Raw genomic sequence first — 27,300 nt, 5'->3', positions numbered from 1 at the left:
TGGGGCATACAATGAACTAGGGCCCTACTACGGGGCATACAACGAACTAGGGCACTACTATGGACCATACAATAAATTAGGGCACTACTATGGCCCATACAATAAGTTAGGGCACTACTATGGACCATACAATAAGCTAGGGCACTACTATGAGGCATACAATGAGCTAGGGCAATACTACGGGGCATACAATGAACTAGGGAACTACTATGAGCCAGAAAATAAACAGGCTTTTCTAGAAGCAATGGGACACGGGGCCCTTTCCAAATATTGCAATGGGGCCCAAACATTTTGGCTACACTTCTTAACAAGGGTTTCCAGGGTTGTTAAAAATCATTAGCAGTGAAAATTTTAATGATAGGTGGCATATAAAAGCAGATTTTCTTCTGTAAAAGCCAGCAGCAATTAAAATACACAGCTCAAGTGTTAATAGTGTTAATCTCTGACGCTGTACAGGCTTCTTTACTTACGTACATGTGTTAAAGCTCAGGACCACGCGGCTTGCACATATTGACTTACTACAGTCCTACTTATATTGTTCGCTTTACTTGTTTTCTACACACACAAAAAAGAAATAACGATAAAATTATGAAAAACTAAAGAAAAAATTGCAGCAGAAATCCATTTTTGTGATTATAGGTGCATACGTATTAAACCTATTTGTATGAATGTTTACAAAGCAACCTGGATCTTCTGAGCTAACACGCAGTGTAGTTTCTCCCTGCCATAACAGTAACCAGCCCCTCTCCCACTCTGCTAGCCAATCAGTGCGTCCCCATAGATTTAGATGAAGAGTTATTCTTCATAGATAATTTGTTGAGTTATTATTTTGATAACATCGTGGATGCTACCTGGAAGGAAGAGGGTTTTCCTTCTGGCGTTTGTAAGTATGGAATTGGAGATTGAGGGGGTTATTCTGGTTCACCCCTTCTGGCAAGTTCCTTCTTAGAAGGACAAAACCATGTGCACTGCAGGGGGGCAGATGTAAAATGTGCAGAGAGAATTAGATTTGGGTGAGTTATTTTGTTTCTGTGCAGGGAAAATACTCACTGCTTTATTTTTACACTGCAATATACTGTAGATCTCATTTTGATGTAAAACCCCACCCAAATCTAACTCTCTCTTCACAGGTAACATCTCCCCCACCTGCAGTGCACATGGTTTTGTCCATTTGAGAAGGAATTTGCCAGAAGGAGTGAACCAGAATAACTCCTTGAGTGATGTCTAGAGTGCAGGGACTAGAGGGGAAGTCTGCTACCAAAGCATATAGTGAGTGACTGCTATCTATTTACTGATTCAAACAGTTCATTGAATGGCCCCTTGCAGGGGAAGAGAGGTGCCCCACTCGGAGCAGGAGCCCGGTGGTTGCTGACTCCATTGTCAAAGGTGGCACGTCCTCAGATGAGCCCCTCAGTGTTGGTGTTGTTATTATGGTTCTGATTGTTCCCAAGTGTCTATCAGCTCGGGCTTCCATATGTCGCACAACAGTTTACTGATGACAAGCTGCTGAAGTGGAAAGTGCTGAGCAGAGAATTTGCAGCTTCATAGTCTGTGGAATAGAAGAACCTTCAATGGAAAAATAATAAAAGTATACAACAAACTAACGCTTGTTTCCAGTGCCCTGATTGAGGAGGAACGCAGCAGATCAGAGAAGTGGGATGATTAGTGACATAGAATAGAATCTAGGGTGACAGAGAGGAAGGTGCGGCTGCCCCGGTGGGCATCCATCCTTAAACATTGCTTTTCATCTGCCTGAAAGCATCTGCAGACCTGTATGTTACAGTCAGTCAGTGTTTAGTCAGCTAGTATATTATATTGATTTTGGATTCCTTATAGTCATCTGAAGACGATGCTGGGCCAGAGGTCAAAGGTTGAATGTGACCAACCGCGGGGGGGGGGATACAGTAGCAAGTCCTGCTGGAGTGTAGCCTAAACTCCTATGGTACTTCAAGGAGGTTTCCTGGACCCTGGGGGACCCCGGAGCTGGCTCCCTGCATAGGGGGGGGGGGGATCATGGGTAATGGGTACCCCGCAATGGCGGCCACCATTTTGGATTGGGTTTGCCGGCTGAACTCTGCGGAGATCATAGCCTGTCACAGGAGCTCATAGACTGGGCGAGTCCAAGTGATCCCCAGTCAAGGGGAGGCTCTGGGAACAGAAGAAGCAACTACAGGAGTGGCTCACAGAGGGTAAAAAGGCACCAAAACGCCTCAGACCCTGCAGTAGCAGGGACTTTGGTCTCTTCCTGCACTCTACCTTGGCGCCCTTTCATTCCTTACTGTGATGTGCTGGAAGGAGATAATACGGCTGAGAGAGTGACAAGCTTTCTTCTGAGGCATCGCTTCCCCCGCTGACCACAGAGGGTCATACAGCAGACAGATAATTAATCTGGCATATATTGGCTTGGTACATTCGCACTGTGTTTTAAGCATGACAGAAAGGAATGCTGCTGTGATGGGGGAGGATGCATTGACCATGTTAATAAACTGCAGATTTTGCGGGCTTAAACTAACACCTGAACAGATGACCCAAGGGGATATTTGCCCTGTATGTGAATCTGTGCCCAATGGAGCGCAAGCTCAGAGGGTTGAACAACCAGAGCCTGCATGGGCAGCTGCTCTGGGTAAGTCTGTGACTGCATTAGTTCAAGACAAGTTTTAAACAGGCAGAGAGATGATTTGGTGAGATCTCCCAGGCCATTGTCATCCTCTCAACAGTCTACTGGCTCTATTCCACCCTCACAGGGGGAACCTGCTTTCTTACAAGTAATGCAGGACACTGCTCAAGGTATAAACAAGTTTAATGCCCTCAGTTTACAAAAGAGTCTGAGGTGCCTCCCAGACATTCTGTGTCCTCCCCTCCTATCCAGGGCTGGCGCCACCACTAGGCAGCTCTAGGCATTTGCCTAGGGCGCCGGCACCTGGAGGGCGGCAGTTCGCCCCTCACCCCCAGCACTGTGGTACCTGTGAAGAATCTTGCGTCCCCGGCGTCCCTGCTGAGTGCTGGTGCATGCAGGGGTATCCGTGCCGCCGGGGGAGCCTGCGGCGCTGTTATTGTGTATAAGCTTGTCACGGCCGGCGGGGTCCCTACAGTGAATAGAAAATAACTAGCGCTATGCGCGCGGCGGCGCGGGAAGCGCTAGTTATTTTCTATTCACTGTAGGGACCCCGCCGGCCGCGACAAGCTTATACACAATAACAGCGCCGCAGGCTCCCCCGGCGGCACGGACACCCCTGCATGCACCAGCACTCAGCAGGGACGCCGGGGACGCAAGTTTTTTAACACAGGTACCAACCTCCCCCCCCCCAGCACCGGGGCGCCCCCACCCCAACTCGCCTGGGGCGCTCCGGTGCCTTGCCCCGGCCCTGCTCCTATCCTGAATATAGACTCAAAGGAGGAAGGAGAGTGTGGGGCAGATATGTGCTGGGATCACAGGGAAGAGATGAAAACTTCTGTTCCTGGTATTGGAGATTTAATTTTGGCTGTAAAACATGCATTAAAATATCTGAAGTGGATAAGACTCCGATGCAGGGAGTATTTAAAAGACAGCGTAGAGGCGCAGTCACTTTTCCCTCGGATGAAGACATGCAGGATTTGCTAGGAAATGCTTGGAAAATGCCCGATAAAAGACTCCTTATGCCAAAAAGGTTTTTGAGCCTGTACCCCATGCTAGAAGAGCATGAAAAGTTGTGGGAAAAGGCTCCTCTGGTAGATACCCCGTTCGCTAGGCCTGTGCAAGGGGGTGCTGCATTTAAGGACCCTGTTGATAAAATGTTAGAGGGTTGTTTGAAGGCAATGTTTGAAGGTGTGGGCTATACACTTAGACCTATTATTGCTTCGGCATGGAAATCCAAGGCTATGATAGAGCGGGAAAATAACCTGTGTGCTTCTCTGATGCCAGATTCTGAAGCCCTCGCTTTAGCTGAAAAGCTAAAAGTGGTGGCGGAATACACATGTGAGGCTGGTGGATAGGGAGTCAAAATGGCTTCTAAAGTGTTGACCATTTCAGTGAATGCAAGGAGAGCCTTGTGGCTTAAGGCATGCGATGCCGACAATGAATCCAAGAAGTCTCTGGAGGCGTTGGCTTTTAAGGGAGAGTTACTTTTTGGTTCAGAATTGGAATCCACCATTGAACAGGCAACAGGTGGTAAAAGTACTTTTGTTCCTACGCCAGCAGCCAAACATGGTTCATCCAGGTTTGCTGCTTTTGTTCAAAGCGGAGTCTGCAGAGAAGCTGCAACAAAATCTGTCAGAGGCTATTCAGTTTTTGCAGAGCCACGGGTGGATTTTAAATCTACTAAAGTCTCAACTGTCTCCCACTGAGAGACTTCAGTTTTTGGGAGTCATACTAGATACACATCTTCATTGTGTATTTCTTCTGGAAGTAAAGGACAGAGACATTTGTCAACTACTTTGGATAATTCTGAGGTCACCAGGTCCGTCAGTTTGACATTGCCTAAAATTACTGGGCAAGATGGTGGCGACCTTCAAAACTCTTCGGTACGCCAGATTCCATTTACGGCCATTTCAATGGAACATTTTGGCATTTTGGCATGTTGGTCAGGGAATCCCAAGACCATGAAAACAGAGAAAGTGATCTTGACACCAGAAACACAGATGGCTTTACTTTGGTGGACAGATGCGGACTTACTCCAATCTCTTCATTCTTGGAAGTGGCTAGTGGTCACCACCGACGTCAGTCTCAGGAGCAAAGGAGCAGTGGCTCTGGAGTTGAGGCTGCAGGGCTTGTGGTCCAGGGAAGAATCGTCCTTGCCGATCAATGTACTGGAACTACATGCAGTCTGGAAGACCCTGTTGCAGGCGGAAGGGATTCTGAGGGGATCTCCCATTCGCATTGAATCGGGCAATGCTACAGCTGTGGAGTATCTGAACCACCAAGGGGGCACTCGCAGCAAGATGGTGATGATGGAAGTGTCTCAGATCTTCGAATGGGCAGAGGTCAATGTTCGGGCCTTATCTGCTGTTTTCATTCTGGGAATTCGGAATATGGAAGCGGATTTCCTGAGAAGAGAGGAGCTTCTGGACGGAGAATGGGGGTTAAATCCACAACTGTTCCAGTAGCTCTTTGGGGGCTTCCAGAAGTGGACTTGATGGCGTCCAGGCACAATTGTCAAGTACCCAGATTCTGTGTGAGGACCAGGGATCCGCTGGCTTGGGGAGTGGATGCCATGACAATGCCCTGGAAAGTCAGGTTGGCATATGTCTTCCCTCTATTTACCATGATTGCCCGGGTGCTGAAGAGGGTGAGGTCGCAAGGAACATGCGTCATCCTGATAGCGCTGGATTGGCCAAGGAGATCTTGGTACTCCAGCATTCTGACGTTATCAACAGCATCCTGGCGTCTTCCTCTTCAGCCAGACCTGCTCAGACAAGGTCCTTTCTTACATCAGGACCTAAAGTTGGAGCCCCTTTCAACTTTGTACATTAGGTGTGGCTCACCATGGCTATCCTATTGTTCTCAGCAGCAATACAATACATAGAACAATACAGTAGGGGATTATAATAGTAATCCTATTACTCACTTAATCCAATTAACAGGCTAAATGAGAAGGGCTCCATCTGTAGCTCGGCTAAATTTGACGGCCTGGCTCTTGAAACCTCTATCTTGAAGAAGAAGGGGTTTTCTGGTGTGAGCATTGAACCCCTGGCAATGAGCATGGAACCCCTGGCAATGAGCATGGAACCCCTGGCAATGAACATGTAGGCAAGTACAGTATAAGGGGGTTACTATTGTGTTCCATGATTTGTATAAGGGGTATATGGTGCGGTAAACTTAAGTGACCACATAAAAGGTGCTGAAATGTTGGCTACCAAGTTTCGGCTTTCAGTATTTTTTTTATGACTGCAGTGCCGCCTCACTCCGCAAGTATCTCAGGACATCGGCATCCTGCGAGTGCACCTTTGGAGGGCACCCGCCAATATATCTCCCTGCATTTTTCTTATGCCAGCCCCCTGCCTTTTCCAGGCATATATAATTAGTTGAAAGTATTTACACAAATACAGACACACCCATGAGCAGACCACCCAACCAGAACACTGGCCACGCCCCCCACATTATTAGGTGCTTGCCACAACCCCCATTATTGCACATAATAGGCCCTTGATCATTTTCAGCTCCAGGCCCATTTAGACCTTAATCTGGCTCTGGGAAAATTGCCGGAATCTGCATTTCACAGGCTATTACATTTGGACCTTTAAATCAAGCCCAGAGCCTTTATTCTACAAATCCAGAAAAATGATGGGGCTCAGGAAATTCTGGAAACAAAGACCAGATTGCAGCACTATATGTTATTGTAATCTGACTGCGCTAAGTGACTGTGCACAAATTCTAATATGCTAACGTAGAACCTAGCCCATAAACGAGGCTTTAATATTCCCTCTGCTAATTAGGCCTATAAACAGAAGTTTCTCCCAGCTCGTAATCAAAACATTAAGTTATACTGTAAAACGGCGCAGAGCTGATCAAATGTATGCCTTTTCCAGGGGAACCAGGAATAACCAAGGTCTGCTGTGGAATATTCATTGCAAGTAAAACAAATACCGCATTGGATAAGGAAGTAATTGTGAGAGGACGGGGGTGTCATGTTATATTCCCGCTATGTAAAAATAACTCAATCTCAAGATTTAAAATGGGAACTATGCTAAACTCCCACAGTCTGGAGGGGGCCTATTTTTTTTACTTACAGCTGACACAGGGACATTGTTGTCTTATACATTGGAATATTTTAAGCCTTTGACCAATGCATTTATAACATGCTTGTCTACTCTTCCAAACACTGGTGGCTCTCTTGGCCTCCTGGGAAAGTGGGCGGGCCTCTGAGATCTGGCCTGCACCCACCTGCTGCTGCGTGCAAATGTGGGCGGACTGGAGGCCCAATATTGCAATTGTAGCCCTGCCCCCCCCAACTTTAAAGTGCCAGTTATCTTGGTATTGTAGAGGGTCTCCGGTCGACGGGTCAACACATAAAAATGGTGGACATACACTAGGCAATATAATATTGTGCTGAGTGCAGCAAGGCACTGTGCCCGAAGCATGGCGGGCACAGCAAGCCATACAAGGGTACGCGGTACCCTTATATGGGGTCCATGTCGACATAGACACAAAAATATTAAAAAAAAAACATGTTGACCTTTTCCAGTGTCAACCATGTTCATATCAAACTTTTGCTTGTGTCGACCTTCTGTCACTGTGGGCCTAGTCTATGTCGAGCATTCTTAGGTGTCGACCTACAGTACTCACTGTCAATTAGTGGTTGACCTCATGACTGTTGACCTAGAAATTGTCTATTGTCTATACCATAACCTTGTAGAGTGGGGATGGGCCACAATGATGCAATCGAGCGTCATGGTGGCCCGCCGAAGCCGTGTCAACATAGGCACCAAAAACATGAAATACTCACATTGACCTTTTACATGTTGGCCTATTGCTTGTGTCGACCTTTTGATCATGTCAACCTAAGGTATGTAGACCTTTTGCATATATCGACCTACGGCCCGTCGACCAATAGTAATCTACCTATTGACTGTTGATTTGCCGACCACATCTCATCTGGAAAATACATTGACGATGTCTCAATTGACAGTCAATAGGTCGATACCATATAGTCGACATAGACAATAAAAGTTGACATCGGCAAATGTCGACATGACTATGGTTGACGCATGTAAAGGTTGACATGAGTTTTTCATGATTTTGAGGGGGGAAAATCGGGACTATTTCAAACTTTACCATCTACGTGGACCTTGATTGAGAATAGTAACATGCGTGGGGACATAGTACACTCAAGTGTCAACATTGACACCAAAGAGCCATGAAAAATTCAAGTCGACCTTTTAATGTACTGTATCGACCTTTTCCATGGTGATCTTTTGCTTGTGTCAACGTTTTTTCCATTGTCAAAGACAATTGGACCTACACACCGTTTTCACCCATCATATGATCTTTATTCTGTTTTCTGTATATATTTTATTACCCCTAAGTTTGTTTCCTATTGAAAGTTCATGGGAATTATAAGAGTGGGATCTTATGAGAGGGAGTTGGCTATTTGCCATTTGCTGTCAGGAAGGCTTAGCTTTCTTATGCCTGAATATGAAGAATTGCACTTACCCTTGTATATCGTAGTAATGTATCACTTGTCCTGGCCCCACTGATCATTATTATATACAGCTGACAGAAACATTTCACTGATCCCCTAAAGGCTATTGTATGTCAAAAGCTAAACTACTCATACTGTACGATTACATTTCACTTATTTACCATTGCCTTATTGTTAAACTTACACATATTATTAAGGTAATAAGGAAACAACAGAGATTGTTGAGTAAGATCATAATTGAACTTAATTAATTGTCTTCAACTTATTTAAATTGTTTATTTCCTCTGAAGATATTGCATTCATGCAGTTATTATTTTTTTGCAGTACTGGTTTGTTATCCTTGGGTCTGACATCTACCACGTGGCCATTTAATTCCTACCCGGCACTGCTTTCACAAGAAGACCTATAAGTAATTACCTATCCACTACCTGTCAATGCATTATACAAGGCTGCGCAAATGGACTTATAGCGAGGACATCTACCTGTTACCAATGCTTATTATGACTGCTTTAGTTATTACGCTTTATAGTTTTCTGGTACCTTTATATGCATAAAATGTCTTTTAGAGCACACACACGGTGAGATATGCACTATTTTTCTATTCGATTTTGCTTATAGAAGCAAAGTCAAATAGAAAGTTAAATAGGCATCGAATTCTACATTCGATGCAGATTCGATCCCAATGCCCGCTCCCGTGTAGTGTAAATTGAATAGAAAAATAGTCTCGGCAGCCAAGACTATAAAGTGGAAATCTATTAGTAAATAGTGCAAATCTAAAGCTGTGTACACATGCTTAGATTTTTCCCTGTTTTCGATTCGATTTTGCTTATAGAAGCAAAATCGAATTCACATCGAATGGTTTTTAGGACACTTTCGATCTGCATTCGATTCGATGTGCGCTCCCATTTTCTCAAAATCGAATAGAAATATCTCCTGTGCAGCCAAGGAAATCTCCAATTCGATCCAGTAAATCGAATGAGTACATTGTGCCTACAGGTACATTGTGAAATCGAAATCGAATCGAATGCAAAAGTACAGATCTAATGCCAAATCGAATGGGATGATCTAATGCCAGATCTAATAGAAAATCGAATCTAACATCAAATCTAAAGCAAATCTAAGCTTGTGTACCTTAATGTAGATAGTGCAAATCTAGCATTCGATTCAATGTCCATCTCCTGCCTGAAGCCAGTGTTGATCTAATAGAAAATCGAATGCACATCGAATGAAAAATCGAATAGAAAATAGTGGTAATCGAAAAATGAGTAGAAAAATCTTCAGAGCAGGTTGAATAGTCCATAATATCCAACAGAAATCAAACAGAAAACAGAATCGAACCGTGTAGCTTGGATCCTCTGACAGATTTGCATCCCTCATGGAAACGGGTTATGGTATAGTGGATCGACATTGTCCATTTTATGGTTGACAATCTAGTTAGTTACAGTGGCGTAAGTTCTTCCATGTCGTCCGGAGGCAAGGAAAAGTTGGTGCCCCCCCCCATAGATAAATAGCTAGAGACCGAGGTTGAACCAGAGAGTTGTTGGCCCAGGTGCAAAACTATGCTCCCCCTGCCCCATACTTAACATGAGAACAGTGTGCGCCAAAGGCAGGCTGAAGGGTGTGTGTATGTATGATTACGGTTATAGGCTGCAGGGTGTATGATTAGGGTTATGGGCTGCGGAGGGTATGTATAGTTAGGGTTAGGCTACAGGGGAGCTGTATAATTAAGGATAGGCTAAGGGGGTATGGTTAGAGATAGGCTGCGGGGGTGGGGTGTGTATAGTTGGGCTGTGGGGAGGGGGTGGATAGTTAGTTAGGCTGTGGGGGTGGGGTGTGTATAATTACACTGCAGGGGTGGGGGTGTATAGTTAGGCTGCAGGGGTGGGGGGGTGTATAGTTAGGCTGCAGGGGTGGGGGGTGTATAAGTAGGCTGTGGGGATGGGGGGCTGCGGGGTGGGGGATGTATAGTTAGGCTTCAGGGGTGGGGGGTGTATAGTTAGGCTGCGGGTGGGGGATGTATAGGTAGGCTGCAGGGGTGGGGGTGGGGGGGGCATAGTTAGGCTGTGGAGGTGGGGGGTGTATAGTTAGGCCAGGGCTCGACAAACCCCGGGAGCCAGGTCGCCACGGCGACCAGATTCTGCCTCCTGGCGACCAGATATTTTTTGGGAGGAAGCAGAATCTGGTCGTGGTCATGGCACTTGCAGGGAGAGCCAGGCTGAGTGGTCGTCAACCCCCTCCTCGCTCCCCCCTCCCCGCTGCACAAGAGCACAGTACACGGTAACAGGTTCACGTCAGCGGCTATTTCAAAACTATAATTCAAGCAGCCGGCAACAGAGTTTGCTGTAGGAGCCAATCAGGAGCGGCAGTGGTAGCTCGACCCCTGATTGGCTGTCGGACCGGGCTCACGATCTGTTGCGAGTTTTGCAATAGCTGCGCTACGGCGGAGCCACTCTTGTGAGGGGGGGAGGGGCATCAGCTCTCTCCCCTTCTGATAGGTTGGCAGTTTCCCATTGCTGAAACTGTGCTGCAGGTTTGGGGACCGCTGCGGCTATATTTCAGCTAGAGCTGGCATCGCGGTACTGCAGCCGCAGCAGCAGCTCCGTCTGGTTCTCACGGCATGTACCTGGCTGCCGGCACTGTCAGAGCCCGGCCTCTCGGCACACAGAAGCAGCTGCAGCTCCTCCTCCGGGTGGATATGCACAATACGTACCCGGCTGCCGCTGTGGATATGCACAATACGTACCCGGCTGCCACTGTCACTTCCTCCATGCCCCATGCCCAGCTCACATGTGTAGGACTCTGGCTGTCCGCGCCCCCTCCCCACATTCTGGCTCTGGCTGCCAGGCCCCTTACTGAGGCAGAGGCTGTAGGGAAGTGCTGCCAGCCCCGTTTCTGTGGCCCAAGCATCTGACATACAGCCACGGACTGGAGTCTGCCTCGTAAGCGTCCTGCCATGTGCCCAGCTGGTACTGCCCTATACACAGGGGGCATGGGATGTACACTGCATGTGTGATTGTATTACATGTATGTAAGTGTCCTGTCATATCTCCCAACAGGTGTTGTCCTATACACAGGGGGCATGGGATGTACACTGCATGTGTGATTGTATTACATGTATGTAAGTGTCCTGCCATGTCTCCCAACAGGTGTTGTCCTATACACAGGGGGGCACAGGATGTACACTGCATGTGTGACTGTATTACATGTATGTATGAGTCCTGTCATGTCCCCAGCAGGTGCTGCCCTATACACAGCTGCTGTCAGACTAACCCCCAGCTGCTGTCAGACTATGACATGGCAACAAGCAGGATAACCCCTGGCAATACATGGTAACCCCATAGCAACAGCATGTTAACCCTATTGGCAATGAGCAGGTTATTCCTTGGCAATGAGGAGGTTAACCCCTGTTAGACCATGATAAACCCATAGCAACAAGCTTATTAACCCCTGGCACAGTATGTTAACCCCATTGGCAATGAGAAGGTTAACCCCTGGCATCAAGCATGAAACCCATAGTAACGAGAGCATGTAGGTATAAGCGGAACTTATGTGGCATAATATGTAATTACGGCATGTGATATTATATGTAATGAGCATTACGATGTATGGTGTAATGGTCATAACGGCCCATGGTATATGTAATGGCTGGTTTTTGGGGGGCGCGCCTTCAGCGCGCACTGCCCCTGTTATCGGTTTATCTGGCTCCTACATTTTCATCCTGGCACCTGGATTTTAAAGAAATTTGTCAAGCCCTGAGTTAGGCTGTGGAGGTGGGTTGTATAGTTATGCTGTGGGGATGGGGGGTGTATAGTTAGGCTGCGGGGTGGGGGATGTACAGTTAAGCTGCAGGGGTGGGGGGTGTATAGTGAGGCTGCGGGGATGGGGGTGTATAGGTAGGCTGTGGGGGGGTGTATAGGTAGGCTGTGGGGGGGTGCATAGGTAGGCTGCAGGGGTGGGGGTGTATAGGTAGGCTGTGGGGTGTATAGGTAAGCTGTGGGGGTTTATAGTTAGGCTGCGGGGGTGGGAGGTGTATAGTTAGTTAGGCTGTGGGGGTGGGGGTTGTATAGGTAAGCTGTGGGGGGCTTATAGTTAGGCTGTGGGGGATGGGGTGGAGGGTTTATAGAGTTAGATAGGCTGCATTAGAGATGGTGATTAGTTAGTAAGGCTTCTGAGGGGTACTCACAGTGCCAAGCACATAGGTCTACGTTCCAAGCAGCAGTGCCTCCACGGAGATAAAGACAGCTTCTTCTTGTATGCCCGCCATCCTGCAGGATAGGCCAGGAGCTGGGCCGTGTCTAGCAGCAGTAGTGGTGACAGGAGACCAGCCTGGAGCGCTTATCAGGCGATAAGCCTTTGTAACCTTCTCAGCTGGGACCGGCAGCGGCGCTTCTCTCCTCCCTCCATCAGCCTCGGCGACCTGACTCCTTACCAGCGGCGGTGTGGGTGAGCCGCAGAAGGGAGGTGCTGCGGACCTGGCCTCCTGCTCCCCAGACAGCTCATGCTCCCTGCGGATTCCTTGGCAGCTTCTGCGCTCCGGCCTCCAGGTCACTACTGCTCCCTGAGAGCAGTGGCGTAACTAGAAATTTTGCTCCCCCCAGCCAAAAAAAATCTGGCGCCCCCCCTCCCATTTTTTGGAACCTATAGCATTCCATAAAGGGTGTGTGGCAATGCTTATTAGACAATATGCCACACACTGTAATGTCTTATACATATTATACTACACACCATAATGACCCTTACACATTATTCCCCTTACCATAAAGCCCATTACACATTATGCCACATATTGTAATGTCCATAACACATTATGCCACACAAAGTTATGCCACATTATGCCACAACGTAATGCCCATTGCACATTATACCACACACCTTAAAGTCAATTACACATTATACCACACACCGTAATGCCCATTACAGAATATAACACATTATGCACACATGGTGAAACCCGATATATATTGAATGAGGTCAGCTTCCAGGCAATCAGGTTGCTGGTGTTCAGTATATAGACACTGGCATCCCAACTGCCATTAGAACACTGAAACTGGAACATTTAAACACATCAGGATGCCAACACCGGAATGTCAACAGCCAACAATTAGCCGTAAGTATGCTGGAACGGGTTAGGGAGAGGCCAAGGTGGATTAGGGATAGGCAGTACTGGGGGTAGGGAGGGGTATGGTTAAATATCAGCTGGAGCAGGGGCAAGAAGGAGGATAGGGGCAGGCAGTGCAGAAGCTAGGGAAGGGGTATAGCAGCTACTAGGTTTAGAAGTGTACATACATTGCACTTAAAGCTGCCATATTGAAAGTTATTTCCAGTGCTGCTGCAGGCACCATTGACACCACCTCTATACCCCATGCACGGCAAGCAGCAGGAACCGGGGCAGCCTCTGGGAAGGGAGCACCATCCTGGCACACAAACATATGAGGGTGCCCTAAATGAGTGCCAGTTACCCCATCTCCTGACCCGAAACCAAGCAAAACACATCTTACCAGATGCTAGAACTGCAGTCAGGAGAGGACACTGAAGCGCGGGGATGGCAGTGGGTCACAACCATTATCTTGAAGGTCACGACGGGTGCTTTGTGATGGTCGCTCCTCCTGGGCTCTGCGCGTGTGAAAGCTTGGTTGGTCTCTAGGACAGGAAGGGTGGAGTCTGCACTGCAGCAGCAAGTTCTGCTGCCCAGGTCGACACGCTGCTGCTGTGGGAGATGAAAAAGGATGATCATAGGTCAGGGTGCTCTGGTGCTGCTGCAAGCAACTCAGGGCAAACAATTGGAGCATAACTAGAACCTTGTGGGTCCCATTGCAAAATATATAAAGGGTCTGATTCTCTCTCTCTCTCTCTCTCTGACACTTTCTTTTTCTTTCCGTCACTGTCTCTCTATTTCTCTCTCCTTCACACCCCCACTCTCTCCATAGCGTTTCGCTGTCTCGCTCCGCTCTTTCCTTCATACTCACCAATCAGGATTCTAGCTGTCAGCATTACGGCATTGGCATCCTGACTCATTTGAAGTTCAGCGGCCGCTCTTCTAAAGGCATTAGGGATGCTAGTGTCGCTATACTGAATGCTGGCATCCAGGGACCATGGGCTAATAGATACCAGACACACAGGACATACATGCACACATACCATATATACAGACACACATCACATACATGCACATACCATACATATATATACAAACAGGACATACATGCACACATACCATATATACAGACAAATGTGATAACTTCATATATGGGCATATGATGCCATACTGAGCCTTCTTAACATAAGATACTCTTCTTTGTTTGAAATATATGTCATCCCCATAGGGGAGGTTAAGGGTACATCAGAGTTAATTAGAAATGTCTTCACAGAAGATACTATGGACTTTCATAGAAAGAAGACTGCAACCCAGAGGGAATTGGACTGTCCTAATAGGAAATCCCACATAGACTTTAGACACGGCCTAGCCTAATGCCACTGATGGTAGGGGAGGACTATTTGAGCCCTAACGGACATGCCGACAGGCACATATAAATAAAGTTTTTAAGCTTGCGCGGAGAGCGGGCTAAAGGGAGCGCGTGGAGAGATATATAAAGTGACAGCCGTTTCTGATGGCGCAGTTCCCCTCAGGAAAGGAAAATGGATAGCGGTGCTGACAGGGCGCAATGTCCCTGAGGGGATTAGGGTGACTGCAGAGTAACGCAGCATAGCGGGAGCGGACAGCGGTGCTGGGGTGAGAATGATACTTACCAGCATGTCCAGCATCCACACGGAGACCTCCGGTGCTGACTTGAGTTGAAGATCCCGGCAGAGAAGCCCAGGAGATCAGCGGCGTCATCGCTGAGGGGCTGAGGTGATTGGCAGCAGAGACATCAGCGGTGTCCGCAGGAGCCCATCCAGCTCAGCGGGCAAGTGCAGGAGACACTGAGAGGAGCAAGCCGCGTCATCTAGGAGGCGGGCGGCTCCTTACGCAGCTGATCGGGGAATCCTAGAGCAGAAGGCCGCACAAAGAGTCCCGGGAGGCAGTGGGCGGCATTGAAGTGACGCAGCAGCTGAGTGACAGGCCAAGGCGGAGACTGAGCCGGGCACTGCAGCATTCAAGTCGGAGAGGGGAATGGTGAGTGACAACTCAGCCCCATATAGTAGTACAGCTCCAGGACAGCCCCCTACCACCCAGATCGATGTAAGGAGGAATCTCAGGAACGAATTGACAGGTCATGTACAGCAAGGGGAACGCCTTGCCTAATACAGTAGCCTAATTAGGTTGTGACAGCCTTCCTAACTCCCATTGACCATATAAACAGAGACTAGACTATGGAGGAGAGTTTGTTGTCTAAACCATCATCCATTTCAGTCAGCCTCATCATCTATTGGCAGTAACCAATTCACAATAACCTTACAGTAGAAACAGCCAGAATATTGTATAAAAGGAATAGACAGGTACGGCGCAATAAAGTCTAATATCGGCTCTAGAGCTAATCATAAGTCTGTGCACAGTGAACATATCATAAAACCGCTGACAGTTGCAGAGCTTCAGGAGAAGTAAAGTTAACACTTTGTTTAGGTTAGACATCTGCAAATATAGGAACAAGGAATGTTTATAGTTGTGAGTCCTATAGCCAGCGAAAATTAACCCCATTGGATTACAACAGCTAATCTTAATGAGTCCATTCTATAGTAAAACAGTTTAATTTGTCTTTGTCGTGGGAGAGGATCGATTTGAATAGTTACCCAACATCTCCCCTAATTCAGGAAAACATTTCCTCCATTATCGAAAAGGTGAAAGTTAATTTGGAGACTGTTACTGGAAACAGGAGTACAGGCAGCAGTGAAAATGAATTCATTATTGTGAATGTGAAACATATATAGCCGGTTCAGGGACAGTGAATGAGGAACTCCATTTTCAAGTAACCTCGCTTAGTGGATTACAAATACACTGTGGTACTTCATTCCCAGCGCGGAACTTTAAGGCTTCAGGAAAGGAAAATAATATAAACTAACAGCGCTTATTCTTGCTTTATAATTGACAGAGACCAATGTACACTTGTTATATTACACATTATTGCGCAATAATAATAATACAAAGGCTACAATCCAAGTTATATATTGTATTAATGTGTGACCATTGATTTATAATAAGTATTGACCTGTTTATTGATTTTAGCCAGTATAGGTAGGGTTGTTTAATCTGTTCTCTTCAAGGAGGTGTTTTGAGAGGGAAGCAATTGAAGGCAGGCAGAATACTTCAGTTCCAGTGTAATAAAATAGTAATTGTTGCTATTGATATATTATATGCCATGTGGATTGATGTATGAGCCTTTATAAGTTTTATTTAAGAAATAAATTGTTCATTCTTCTTGTACACTGTGGACATTTATATCTGATTGTGTCCTGACTGGATAAAGATCCCTAACACCTGCAAGGGAAGAAAGGTAACTGGAAAGGGAAGAAAGAAATACTTAAATGTGAAACCCTGTGAAGAAGGATTTCACACACACATCACAAACACGCACATATACCATACAGACACACATCATATACACGCACATACCATACATATATACAAACAGGACATACATGCACACTACAGTAATCACACGCATGCCATACATACACACAAGACATGCCATACAGACACGCACACACACGCGCACATATCATTCACACACAGTACATAAAAGCACACATACCTTAGACACAAAGGACATACACGGACACACACATGGCATACTGGTACAGATACCATACATGCACACACACACAGCATATTTACATACACACACACACACACATACACATACACACATGGCATACAACCACAGATACCATACAACATGCACACATACAGCATATTTACATACACACACACACACATACAGCATACACACATGGCATACAACCACAGATACCATACAACATGCACACATACAGCATATTTACATACACACACACACACATACAGCATACACACATGGCATGCAACCACAGATACCATACAACATGCACACATACAGCATATTTAGAAACATACACAAGCTATAGACACACAGAGCATACACAAAAAGTATACATACATACATACACACATACAGCATATTGACAAACACCAATACTAAAGCAAATAACCACCACAAGCAATGGAGGGCACCCAGTTTCCATATGCCCAGTCTATCCCCTTCCCACTGCAGCTACCAAGACATAGTACTCACTGGGCCAGCTTACATTAATGGTGCCCACACTTTTCTTCTCCTGTCCATGCCCCTGCAACTGGCACCCACAACAAGGGACACAAACCTGTAAAATCAGCATGTCACCCATTCATAGCTCCATCTGGCAGCCCCATGTCCTGGAGACAGAGAGAGGAGCTTCCTGACAGCCGAGGAGCTCAGCTCAGTGTGCGCTGCAGCGCCATCTACAGGCGGCTCAATAGTATATACCCAGCTTCCTCCCAGCAGAGAGCACTGAGCAGAGCTTGCACGGCTTTGAGAGTGCAGTGACCCTGCTGCGCCCCAGTCAGGGGCTGGCTGGCAACTTTTAGCCTGGGGGGCAAGTCCAGAGCACCGGCCCATAAGTAACAGCGTATCGTTAAATGGAGGTTTTTCGTATATGTATTAATAAAAAAAAAAACAATAATAGGACACCACAGGCTGCTCCCCTGTATAATATCAGGAGCCCCACAGGATGCTCTCCCTGGCTAGTTATGCCAGAACCAGTAGCATTACTAGCCACTTTGGTACCCTGTGCCAGAAAGGAAATTGGTGCTTGCCCCACCACTACACTAAAAATAGGAGAGTGCGCGCCGAAGGCGCGCGTCAAAATGTAGGAGCGATACTTCATGGGGAAGAGGCGTGGCCCTATTAAAGTACTAATAACATCGTAATGCCCATAACACATTATACCACACACAGTAATGCCCATTATGTATTATGCCACACAGCGTAATGCCCCTTACACAATATGCTGCACACCATAATGCCCATATGATATTACGACACAATTATGCTCCACGCAATGCCTCGAGTACACCTGCATATGACTACATAATGGCCCAGGGTTACCGACAGTAGTAGCGCTGTATATATATATATATATATATTGCACACAGTTACCGACAGTAGCAGCGCAACTTATATTTTACATAACGTCCACATCAGTTGCCGACAGTAGTAGTATCACAACTAATAGATACTGCCCACACCAGTTGCTGACAGTAGTAGCGCTGCTTATACGTAACACCCACACCAGTTGCCGACAATAGTAGCGTTGCCTATACATAACAACCGCACCAGCTTCTGACAGTAGTAGTGCTGCTTATACGTAACACCCACACCGACACCAGACGCAACAGCAGTAGTGCTGCCTATACATATGCCCCCACCAGTTGCCGACACTAGTAACGCTGCCTGTACATATGTCCACACCAGTTGCCGACACTAGTAACGCTGCCTGTACATATGTCCACACCAGTTGCCGACACTAGTAGCGCTGCTTGTACAAATGCCCACACCAGTTGCTGACACTAGTAGCGCTGCTTGTACAAATGCCCACACCAGTTGCCGACACTAGTAGCGCTGCTTGTACAAATGCCCACACCAGTTGCCGACACTAGTAGCGCTGCTTGTACAAATGCCCACACCAGTTGCCGACACTAGTAGCGCTGCTTGTACAAATGCCCACACCAGTTGCCGACACTAGTAGCGCTGATTATACAAATGCCCACAGCAGTTGCGAACACTAGTAGTGCTGCTTGTACACATGCCCACACCAGTTGCCGACACTAGTAGCGCTGATTATACATATGCCCACAGCAGTTGCCGACACTAGTAGCGCTGCTTGTACATATGTCCACACCAGTTGCCGACACTAGTAGCGCTGATTATACATATGCTCACACCAGTTGCCGACACTAGTAACGCGCCTGTACATATGTCCACACCAGTTGCCGACACTAGTAGCGCTGCTTGTACATATGCCCACACCAGTTGCCGACACTAGTAGCGCTGCTTGTACACATGCCCACACCATTTGCCGACACTAGTATCGCTGCTTGTACATATGCCCACACCACTTGCCAACACTAGTAGCGCTGCTTGTACACATGCCCACACCAGTTAAAGTACACTCACATTTTACTTAACTGGTTCAGGGCACTTCAGGCTGGCAGCTCATCATCTCCTTCACAGTGGTGTAGCTCCGCCCCCTCCGGCCGTTAGCCACGCCCCTTTTTCGATCCCTACAGGGACGCTGAGCAGGAGCAGGGAGGGATCCTCTGTGCTGTCCACGCTGCTGCCTGTAATGCAGTGTGATACAGGCGCAGCAGCTGCTGGCAGCCACAGAGGTCTGAGCTCCTCAGAGTCCACAGCCACTCTCTGTAGCGGCCTCCTGCACTAGACGTCCTAGACGTCCTCAGTGCAGGAGGCGGCGGCCATGTTTCCGAAGACCAGTCGGAGACTGGTTAGCCGTGGCTGCAGCAGCAGCCTCAGAAACAGACAGGCGGCCCGCACACAATAGATTGAGCGGCCCGGGGGGCACATGGCACCCTGCCCCCCGGCCCAGCCCGCCCCTGGCCCCAGTGGCACCGGCTCCCCCCCGCGACGGCTGGGGCTGCCTAGCCATAGCTACGCCACTGCCTGAGAGCCTCCTGCTGGCAGCGGAGTGCAGATTCTCCCAGCCGACTCCTTGTCACTGTTGGCTGGCTGCAGAAAAGTACAGTGGCAGCCAACCAGGTGACAGGGAGAAGGAAGGGGGCTGGGGCACCGCTGCATAAAGTAAGGGTACCGCTGGGCAGCACCTCTGAGCGGAACTTCGGGGGGCAATGGAGCTGGTGCCCCCTTTAAGGCTGGCTCCCGGCGGCAGATGACTCCATTGCCTCCGGGAGTTCCGCCACTGGTTAGTTATACGCCTAAACATAGCCGAGCGTGTTTTGATCGTCAGTAACGGAAGTTAGACGCCAGCGTCAGAGCGACTGGAACATGATCTACGACAGGGCTTGGCAATTTTTTTTAAAGCTAGGAGCCAGACATGCCCATACACAGTGCAATACGCACCGTGCATTTTTATTTAGATCACATTGCATCTAGTTTAAAATGCATGCAATGTGCTATAGTATGCGATGCAATGCAATCTAGTTCAAAAACTACAAGCTGCACATACTATTTGTACCATGGGAAGCACAGGAGCACGCATCGCCTCGCACGGTACAAAACATACCATGTATGTGTATGGGCACCATGACTCACCCACAAATAAAAGCAAGAAGGGGGGTTGGCCACCGCTATTACAGGTCCTGCACCGTTGAGGTGACGGGGTGACAGTAGAGAGTAACAGGTGGTGCAGGGAGGGTAATTAGATGATGGGTGGCAAAAAGAGGGTGAGGTAGGATGAGGTAAGGGGGTGGGGGGAGAGGTGACAGGTGCAAAAAGTGGGTGAGGCGACAGGAGGGGGTGAGCTGATAGGGGGGCAAAAGGGGGTGAGGTTACAGGAGGGGGTGACTGGTGGGAGCTAGGGGGTCATGTGACATGAGGCGAGGGGGGGTAAGGTGATGGCGTGATAGTGGGTGAGGTTGAAAGGGTCACTTGACATAGAGCTAGGTGACAGGATGAGGGGACGGCAGGTGGTGAGGTGGAAGAGGAGAGGGTGGGGAGAGGACGCAGGCATCCATCTTACCAGTGGGCCTCCCGTACCAGTGAGGAGTAGGGGTGGGTCGGGCACCGCTGACTTCCAGCAGGAGGAGGGAGAGAGGGGGAGACAGGAGGAGAGAGGGTGCCAGTGCCTGCACTGCTGCTGACTTCCAGAGGGGGGGGGGGGGTCAGGTGCAGGTGCCTGTGCTGCCTCTGGTCAGTTATGAGGTGGAGAGGAGGGGGGGGGGTATGTCAAGCACCGCAACCCGTGCTGCTGCTGACTTCCAGCAGGAGAGGGGGGTCTGGAAATGCTGCCCACGACCAGATTCCTCCCTCCCGGCAAAAATATCTGGTCACCAGGAAGCAGAATCTGGTCATCATGGTGACCTGGCCCGCGGTATATGTTGAGCCCTGGTCTACGGTCACATGGTCCACATGCGTTTTTCACAATTTTTTTTGGTGCCAAATGTCACAGGGGACACGGTCCCTTTCTTTTTCAAAAAGTTGTAACCGTGTGCTATTTTTTTCTGGAGCTCCATCACCAACATCACAACCATACCCCTACTTGAGTTCTAGCCAAATCTGGCATGGCATTTGAGGGTACAAAGGCTCCGGCCACCCTACGGACGTGCCTTAACAGGTCTATAAGCCGCAGACAACACTTTGATTCAGTAGGATAGGGGCTGAGAGCCAACAAGGTCATACACACCCATAATTAGCGCAGTATAGACTATTTTGAATTGTCTGAATAATCTGACAGCTTTGACTTATTTTACATTTATTATGGGTGGAGACAATTCCAATGGCAGAATCTCTGCATTTTTTGGGGAAATCAATCAAATATTTATCTGCAATTGTCTATGTACTGTAGGAACTGCTGAAGCTAAATTGTGCTACAGGGGTTAAGAAATGATTTTGTGAACTGCTCATTCCTGTAACCCGGCATCAGGGCAGGAAAGCAGAATGTTTATGTACACGTCTCGGGCTGCCGAATGAAGGGAAATGGGTAATTGTTGACTCGCTGGACCCATCCGTTCTCTAAGTGTTTTGGCTGCGACTTTAGTGCCTTATCTTCGTTCAATCCAGCGTGAAAAGTAAAGAGTGACCCGGCCCACGGCCTATAGGGAGTGGGTAATGTGGCTCTTAGGGTACGGTATGCGAAAAGCAAAACAAAAATACATTTATTTCTGTCATCTAATACCGGTCTGCGTGACTCAAATAGAGGAATAAAGTTTTACTTTGTTATTCATGTTATACCACGCCATGTAAGATAGGGTAACCTTCTAGGGCCATCTTTTCCACAGGGCTCGGTGGACTACTGCCAAGGGGCCCCACAAGCATAGGGGCACCAAGGCAGTGTAAAGTAGGCAGCAATCCTGTTAGTACCACCTGCGTTGGCTGACACACTCCTCCCCCTGTCCTCCTCCTACTCCTCCATTGGACGCACTGAATGTAGGGTGTGACATCATCATGCCTGACGTTATCGGTGGGGAAGCACAGAGAAGTGAGCTTGTATAGGTAGGAGTCCCACTGTACTACTTTGCCAGGGGGCCCATAATGCTGTTAAAATGGCACTGTAACCATCCCTACATGCCTCATACCACCCCACATGTTCTCAAACATCTTCAGCACAGCTCTGACTTCACTGCTATGTCCCACGCAGTAGTCTAACCTCCCATGTTTGCTCATACTGTTACCGCATACATACACAATTCACTGTGATGGGTGCTATTGACCTGGATAGATCACAAGAAGTCATAAAATGGCTAAAATACAATTTAGACCTCCCATGTGTCTATCAGATTGCCGAACATGCCATCAGACCTCTCTTATGTGAAAACAGACCCCTTTCATTTAACCACGTGTCATCAGATAAGTACGTTTAATTTATATAGCGCACTTTCTCCAACAGATACCTCTCATGCTCATCACACCTTTCACATGCTCAATATGTTTCACAAGCCCCTTACATGCCATCTGACATTCTAACATGCACCTTACATGCCATCAGACCTCCCTTATGTAGAAACAGGCCCCTTTCATTTAACCACGTGTGATCAGATACCTCTCATGCTCATCACACATTTCAAATGCCCAATATACCCCTCAAGCCCCTTACATGCCACCTGACATTCTAACATGCACCTTACATGCCATCAGCCCTCCTCCATATTTCGCCAGGCTCCTGACTTGCACATTAGAGCCCCTGCATGTCCATTAGACATGCCTTCAGGCCTTCTACAATTGACACATGTCATCATTACCCTTACATGAATATTAGAGCCCTCACTTGCCCATCTGACATGCCCCATGAGATATCAGTTCCTCTCACGTCTGTTATATTCCACACATATCAAATAGATCATGTCACTGAATGTATTATACTTGGCCAATACTCACGGTTGTTAATAGGGGTTTTTGGATGGTCTACAGCAGACCTGGCCAAAAGGTAGATCCTGATCTACCAGTAGATCTTGGGGCATCCGCTGGTAGATCACGGCCAAATTAACAAAATACACGTGAACTTGAACATCTGACGTTTCAGAACGCCAGCTCCCGGTAGTGCCCCTGATGTCATGACGTCGCCGGAGTGCTGTGAAGAGCCCTCTGCAGCTGCTATATATCAGTCTGGCCCCACACCCACAGATTGTAATGCTGGGCTTACCACTCTGTACCAGCAAAGAGGCTCCTCACAGCACCAAGTACATCCTGAGCGACTCCTGGATGTAGTGTGTGGGGTGTAATTGTCTGATATGGGTGGTACAGTGGCTGCAGGCTGATGCTGCTGGAGTACAGCCACCGCCTGCTCCGTTAATATGATACAATACCCGAGTGGTTCCGTGCCTGTGTCCTGGTTATCAGTTTCTGGCTGACTAATAGATCCTATAACAGAAGAAAATGGCTGTGCGCTGTCAGACCACAGTGTAACAAATTATGAGCAATCACAAATTTTCTGTTCAGGCAGCAGTCAGATGCGGGTACTTGGACCACATATAGAAAGAACACAAAGAGAGAAAAAGACAGACTGCGCTAAAATAGAAATCAAATGTAATCCAAAAATAAACATAAAAGTATCAAAGCAATTAAAATACGAAATAAAATCTATCAATATGAAACCAATTTCATTTGAAGGTAACTATGGCCAGTATTAGTAATACTATTACCCTGTTTCCCCGATAATAAGACCTACCCCAATAATAAGCCCTACCCTTATTTCTGGACAACGGTTCAAAATAAGCCCTACCCCCAAAATAAGCCCTAGCTAAATCCCCATTTTGCCCAGTCCCTGCGCTAAACTTCCTGTCCCTTGCCCCCCCCCTGAATGAAATGTGTGCTGCTGCAATGCCAGCAGAGGCTTCAGTGGTCCCAGGGATGCATTGCGCATGTGACATCACTGCGCATCTCAAGGACTGAGCAGCGTCTGTACACGGCAGGAGCGGAGTGGCTAAGCGGCGGTGGCGGGAAGGCTGAGTGGCTGAAAAATGCAGATGGAAAGGAAAGCGGCAGTTGTGCTTAAAGTATAAGGTGATTGAGGGGCATGATGTGGATAAAAGCAGGACTGAGGGGCTAAAATAAGCCTTACACGGAAAATAAGCCCTATGGTGTTTTTTGGACTGAAAAAAAAATAAGACAGTGTCTTATTATCGGGGAAACACGGTAGTAATCAAATCACATATAGCATCTACCATTCTTATATATGTGATTATATAACTAATAGTAGAGAAACTTGTATGCTGCATGGGTGTATATTGTGTGTAGGTATTTTAGCAATTGTCCGTGTTGATCGCCCGTGCGAATGTGGGGCCGAGAATCGGCTGGCCTGCGAGGCGTGAAACTCACTTTTACAGAGCGAATGATTTTAAGCTCAATCAGTCCTAGCACTCTTACAGTGGAGCGAACCCACCGCCCAGCACATGTAGTCACCACCCCACTATATACGCCCCAGTTACCGCCGAGTTGTGCCCAGTTTTGTGACCCCGCCAATCCATACGCCCACATTACGGCTACTCTGCACGAGTTGGTTCACTAGCGTATTTCTACTCGTAAGGTCGCGAGTGTGCACGGTTGTCCAAACCTACACATGCGCCTTGCGAATGGTACGCATGGGCAGTGGGCTAAGATACACTCTGCAAATTAATTGGTGTCCGAGCGAGGCAAGCAGAATATGGCCCTATGTGTGTAAGAGCGGTCAGCAAAACAAAATCTATTGTGGGAAGCATAGGGCCTGTGAGCCTGGTTCAGAGGTGGATGCTATGTATGCATAGGCGTGCGCAGCCCATTTTATTAGGGGGTGCCCTATTTGATGGGCGTGTCCATCACCGCCTACTGGGCGTGTCCATCACCGCCTACTGGGCGTGTCCATCACTGCCTATTGGGCAGCAATGCAAACTAAACTGCACAGATCAATATAAATATAATGTATGTTCACATATATGTAGTATGTGTGTGTGTATATATATATATATATATATATATATATATATATACAGTGGTCGAAGTGGAAATTTTGAAGTGGGGGTATGGAAAAGTAAAGAGTGAATATAGTGCGCACCTTCGGACACCCCCCTGTCCATCAACGTCCCCTGCCAGACTGCCCCGTTGTACAGGGGTATTACAAAAGCACAATATGCGCTGCTGAGTGATCAGAGAGCATCCTGAGGGGGAAAAAAAAGTTTTATTTTTTATCTTCAGATTAAAGTGGCGGTATGGCATACCCCCGTATACCGCCCCACTTCGACCACTGTATATATATATATATATATATATATATAGAAAGCAGGTAGAAAGGCGGCACTCGTAGGCTGTGGTAAAAAAACTTTTTTATGCAAACATCATAAAATGTGCAAGATATTCCAACGTTTCGGGGATACTCCCTGTCTTCAAGGTGCAGAGGGTTAACCCATGACTAAGGTGCAGTGAGCACCGAAACAGCCTGTCGGGTGTCATGACTGGTTGTGGGAGGACTTACGTGGTGAAGATGTCTTGTCACACTCATGCTAAGTAGACGTGTCATCCTTTATTTTTAAAGTCTTTTTGCTACTTTATCCGATATGCACTTTATATGCCTAATAAAAATATTTTTTCACTTTTTTTGATGTTGCTGGCTCTCTAATGCATTTTTGTATTACCACCATTTTGTGAGCTTCAGCACTCCTGGTATTGACCTGTGTGTGCAGCCTAGACTCATGGTCTGTCTATATATATATGACTTGCTCTTTGGATGTTGGAGAGTACACAGGTTCAGGCTACACTAAGGGGAATTCTTTCTCCACCCCAAAAATTAGGAAGTGATTATTTATCACCTTTTTGGAGGCCGCAAATTAAAACCATATACCAGCTTATTTACTTCCCCAATTGAAACCTGGGAGTAAACTAAGGGATCACACATTGAAGGTTTAAATTGAAGATTCTGCCTTTATTGGCCATCCTTGTCTACCTAATTTTCATTCACTGGCCTTTGAGCATCATGTCCCCATGAATATCCAGTAGTGTATGGGACCACTTTTTTCATAATTGGTCCAGTTCTATTTTAAAAAGAAAGAAAATAAGAAAAAGTTCTTTAATTAAGGATCAAAAAACAGTAACTACTTTCAGTACACTTTGAAAATACAGTGTGAATAAAAATTATCCCTACTATTCTACAAGCTAAAAACAACTTTAATTCAATTAAGATTCATACTATAAGTATCAATCCCCTGATGAAGTCTCATAAAGAGACGAAACGCGTCGGGTACTTGGTATGATCCTGATTCAAAGAGAATACTCCTTTTCCAAGAGCACTTGCATTTTATGTGTTTTATAAATAAATGTTTTATACTTAATGAGAAGTCTTGGATAATAATAATTTTTTTACATTGATTGGAAAGACATAACATATTATATTGTCTAATCACTGAAGGGCGCCTAAATAACACTATTGGGTTGTATATATATATATATATATATATATATATATATATATATATATATATACAGTATATATACTGTTTTATTACACTTATTCCAATTTCTTTATCTTTCTCACATCTGTCGCTAACATTTTAATATTTCACCTTATTAGCAAAATCATTAAAAGTTATATTTTATAATTATCAAAAAAATGGATGTCTTACTGCACCCAGCAATACTTTTTCTTGTGTGGTTGTTTAGTTCATTCAAAGCTAAGGGTAGCACCTCCATGAGCAAATACTATCAAAGGGTATCAAAAAGAACAAAAAGAATATATCTCTTTGGAGAACAGACAGTCCAAGACCTATCTAATAAAATCTGGTGCGGGATTTCTCTCTTCTTGTTAATACATTAGGTTGATCCCTGTAGCTAGACAGGCCTTGGGTCAACACCTGAATTAGGTCAACATGGCTAAGGTTGACAGGGTCGGAAGGTCGACAATCATTAGGTTTAACTTTTTTTTTTGAGCCGACAGGAGGCATTTCATACCCTGCCACTCACTACAGGGTGGAGGATATAAAAGTCTTCCAAGTGCAGCGAGCCACATGAGGGGACATGGTACACTTTGACGGCGTCCATGGCGACTGTCAACATTCAGGACAAAAGAAAAAAAATAA

The 27,300-nt window shown here is 46.8% G+C and overlaps 1 protein-coding gene and 1 long non-coding RNA gene across 7 annotated transcripts in view; one reads left to right on the top strand and one right to left on the bottom strand.

Moving 5' to 3' along the window:
• The window catches only part of SYNPO (synaptopodin), a 125,444-nt gene extending 106,057 nt beyond the window's left edge, over positions 1 to 19,387 (bottom strand). For 2 of the 6 annotated variants that reach the window (XM_083181555.1, XM_083181552.1), the window contains exons 1-2: positions 17,409 to 17,501; positions 13,616 to 13,824 (exon numbers count right to left, since the gene is read on the bottom strand). In XM_083181555.1, the coding sequence (XP_083037681.1) occupies positions 13,616 to 13,824; positions 17,409 to 17,432 (233 nt within the window). In that variant the 5' untranslated portion in view covers positions 17,433 to 17,501. Of the gene's footprint in view, positions 1 to 13,615; positions 13,825 to 17,408; positions 17,502 to 19,240 lie in introns of those variants that run through there. The other 4 variants (XM_083181556.1, XM_083181553.1, XM_083181554.1 and 1 more) reach the window with 3 other exon arrangements.
• A 6,673-nt stretch (positions 19,388 to 26,060) lies between these two features.
• Positions 26,061 to 26,562, top strand: LOC146072282 (uncharacterized). The gene is made up of 2 exons (XR_014473027.1): positions 26,061 to 26,251; positions 26,317 to 26,562. It is a non-coding gene; the product is annotated as an uncharacterized LOC146072282 (long non-coding RNA).
• Positions 26,563 to 27,300: the final 738 nt, after the last annotated feature.

The sequence above is a fragment of the Crinia signifera genome, chromosome 4 (genome assembly GCF_055691185.1).
Source record: "Crinia signifera chromosome 4, ASM5569118v1, whole genome shotgun sequence".
NCBI classification, from domain to species: Eukaryota; Metazoa; Chordata; class Amphibia; order Anura; family Myobatrachidae; genus Crinia; species Crinia signifera.
This window is presented reverse-complemented; position numbering and strand designations above follow the sequence as displayed.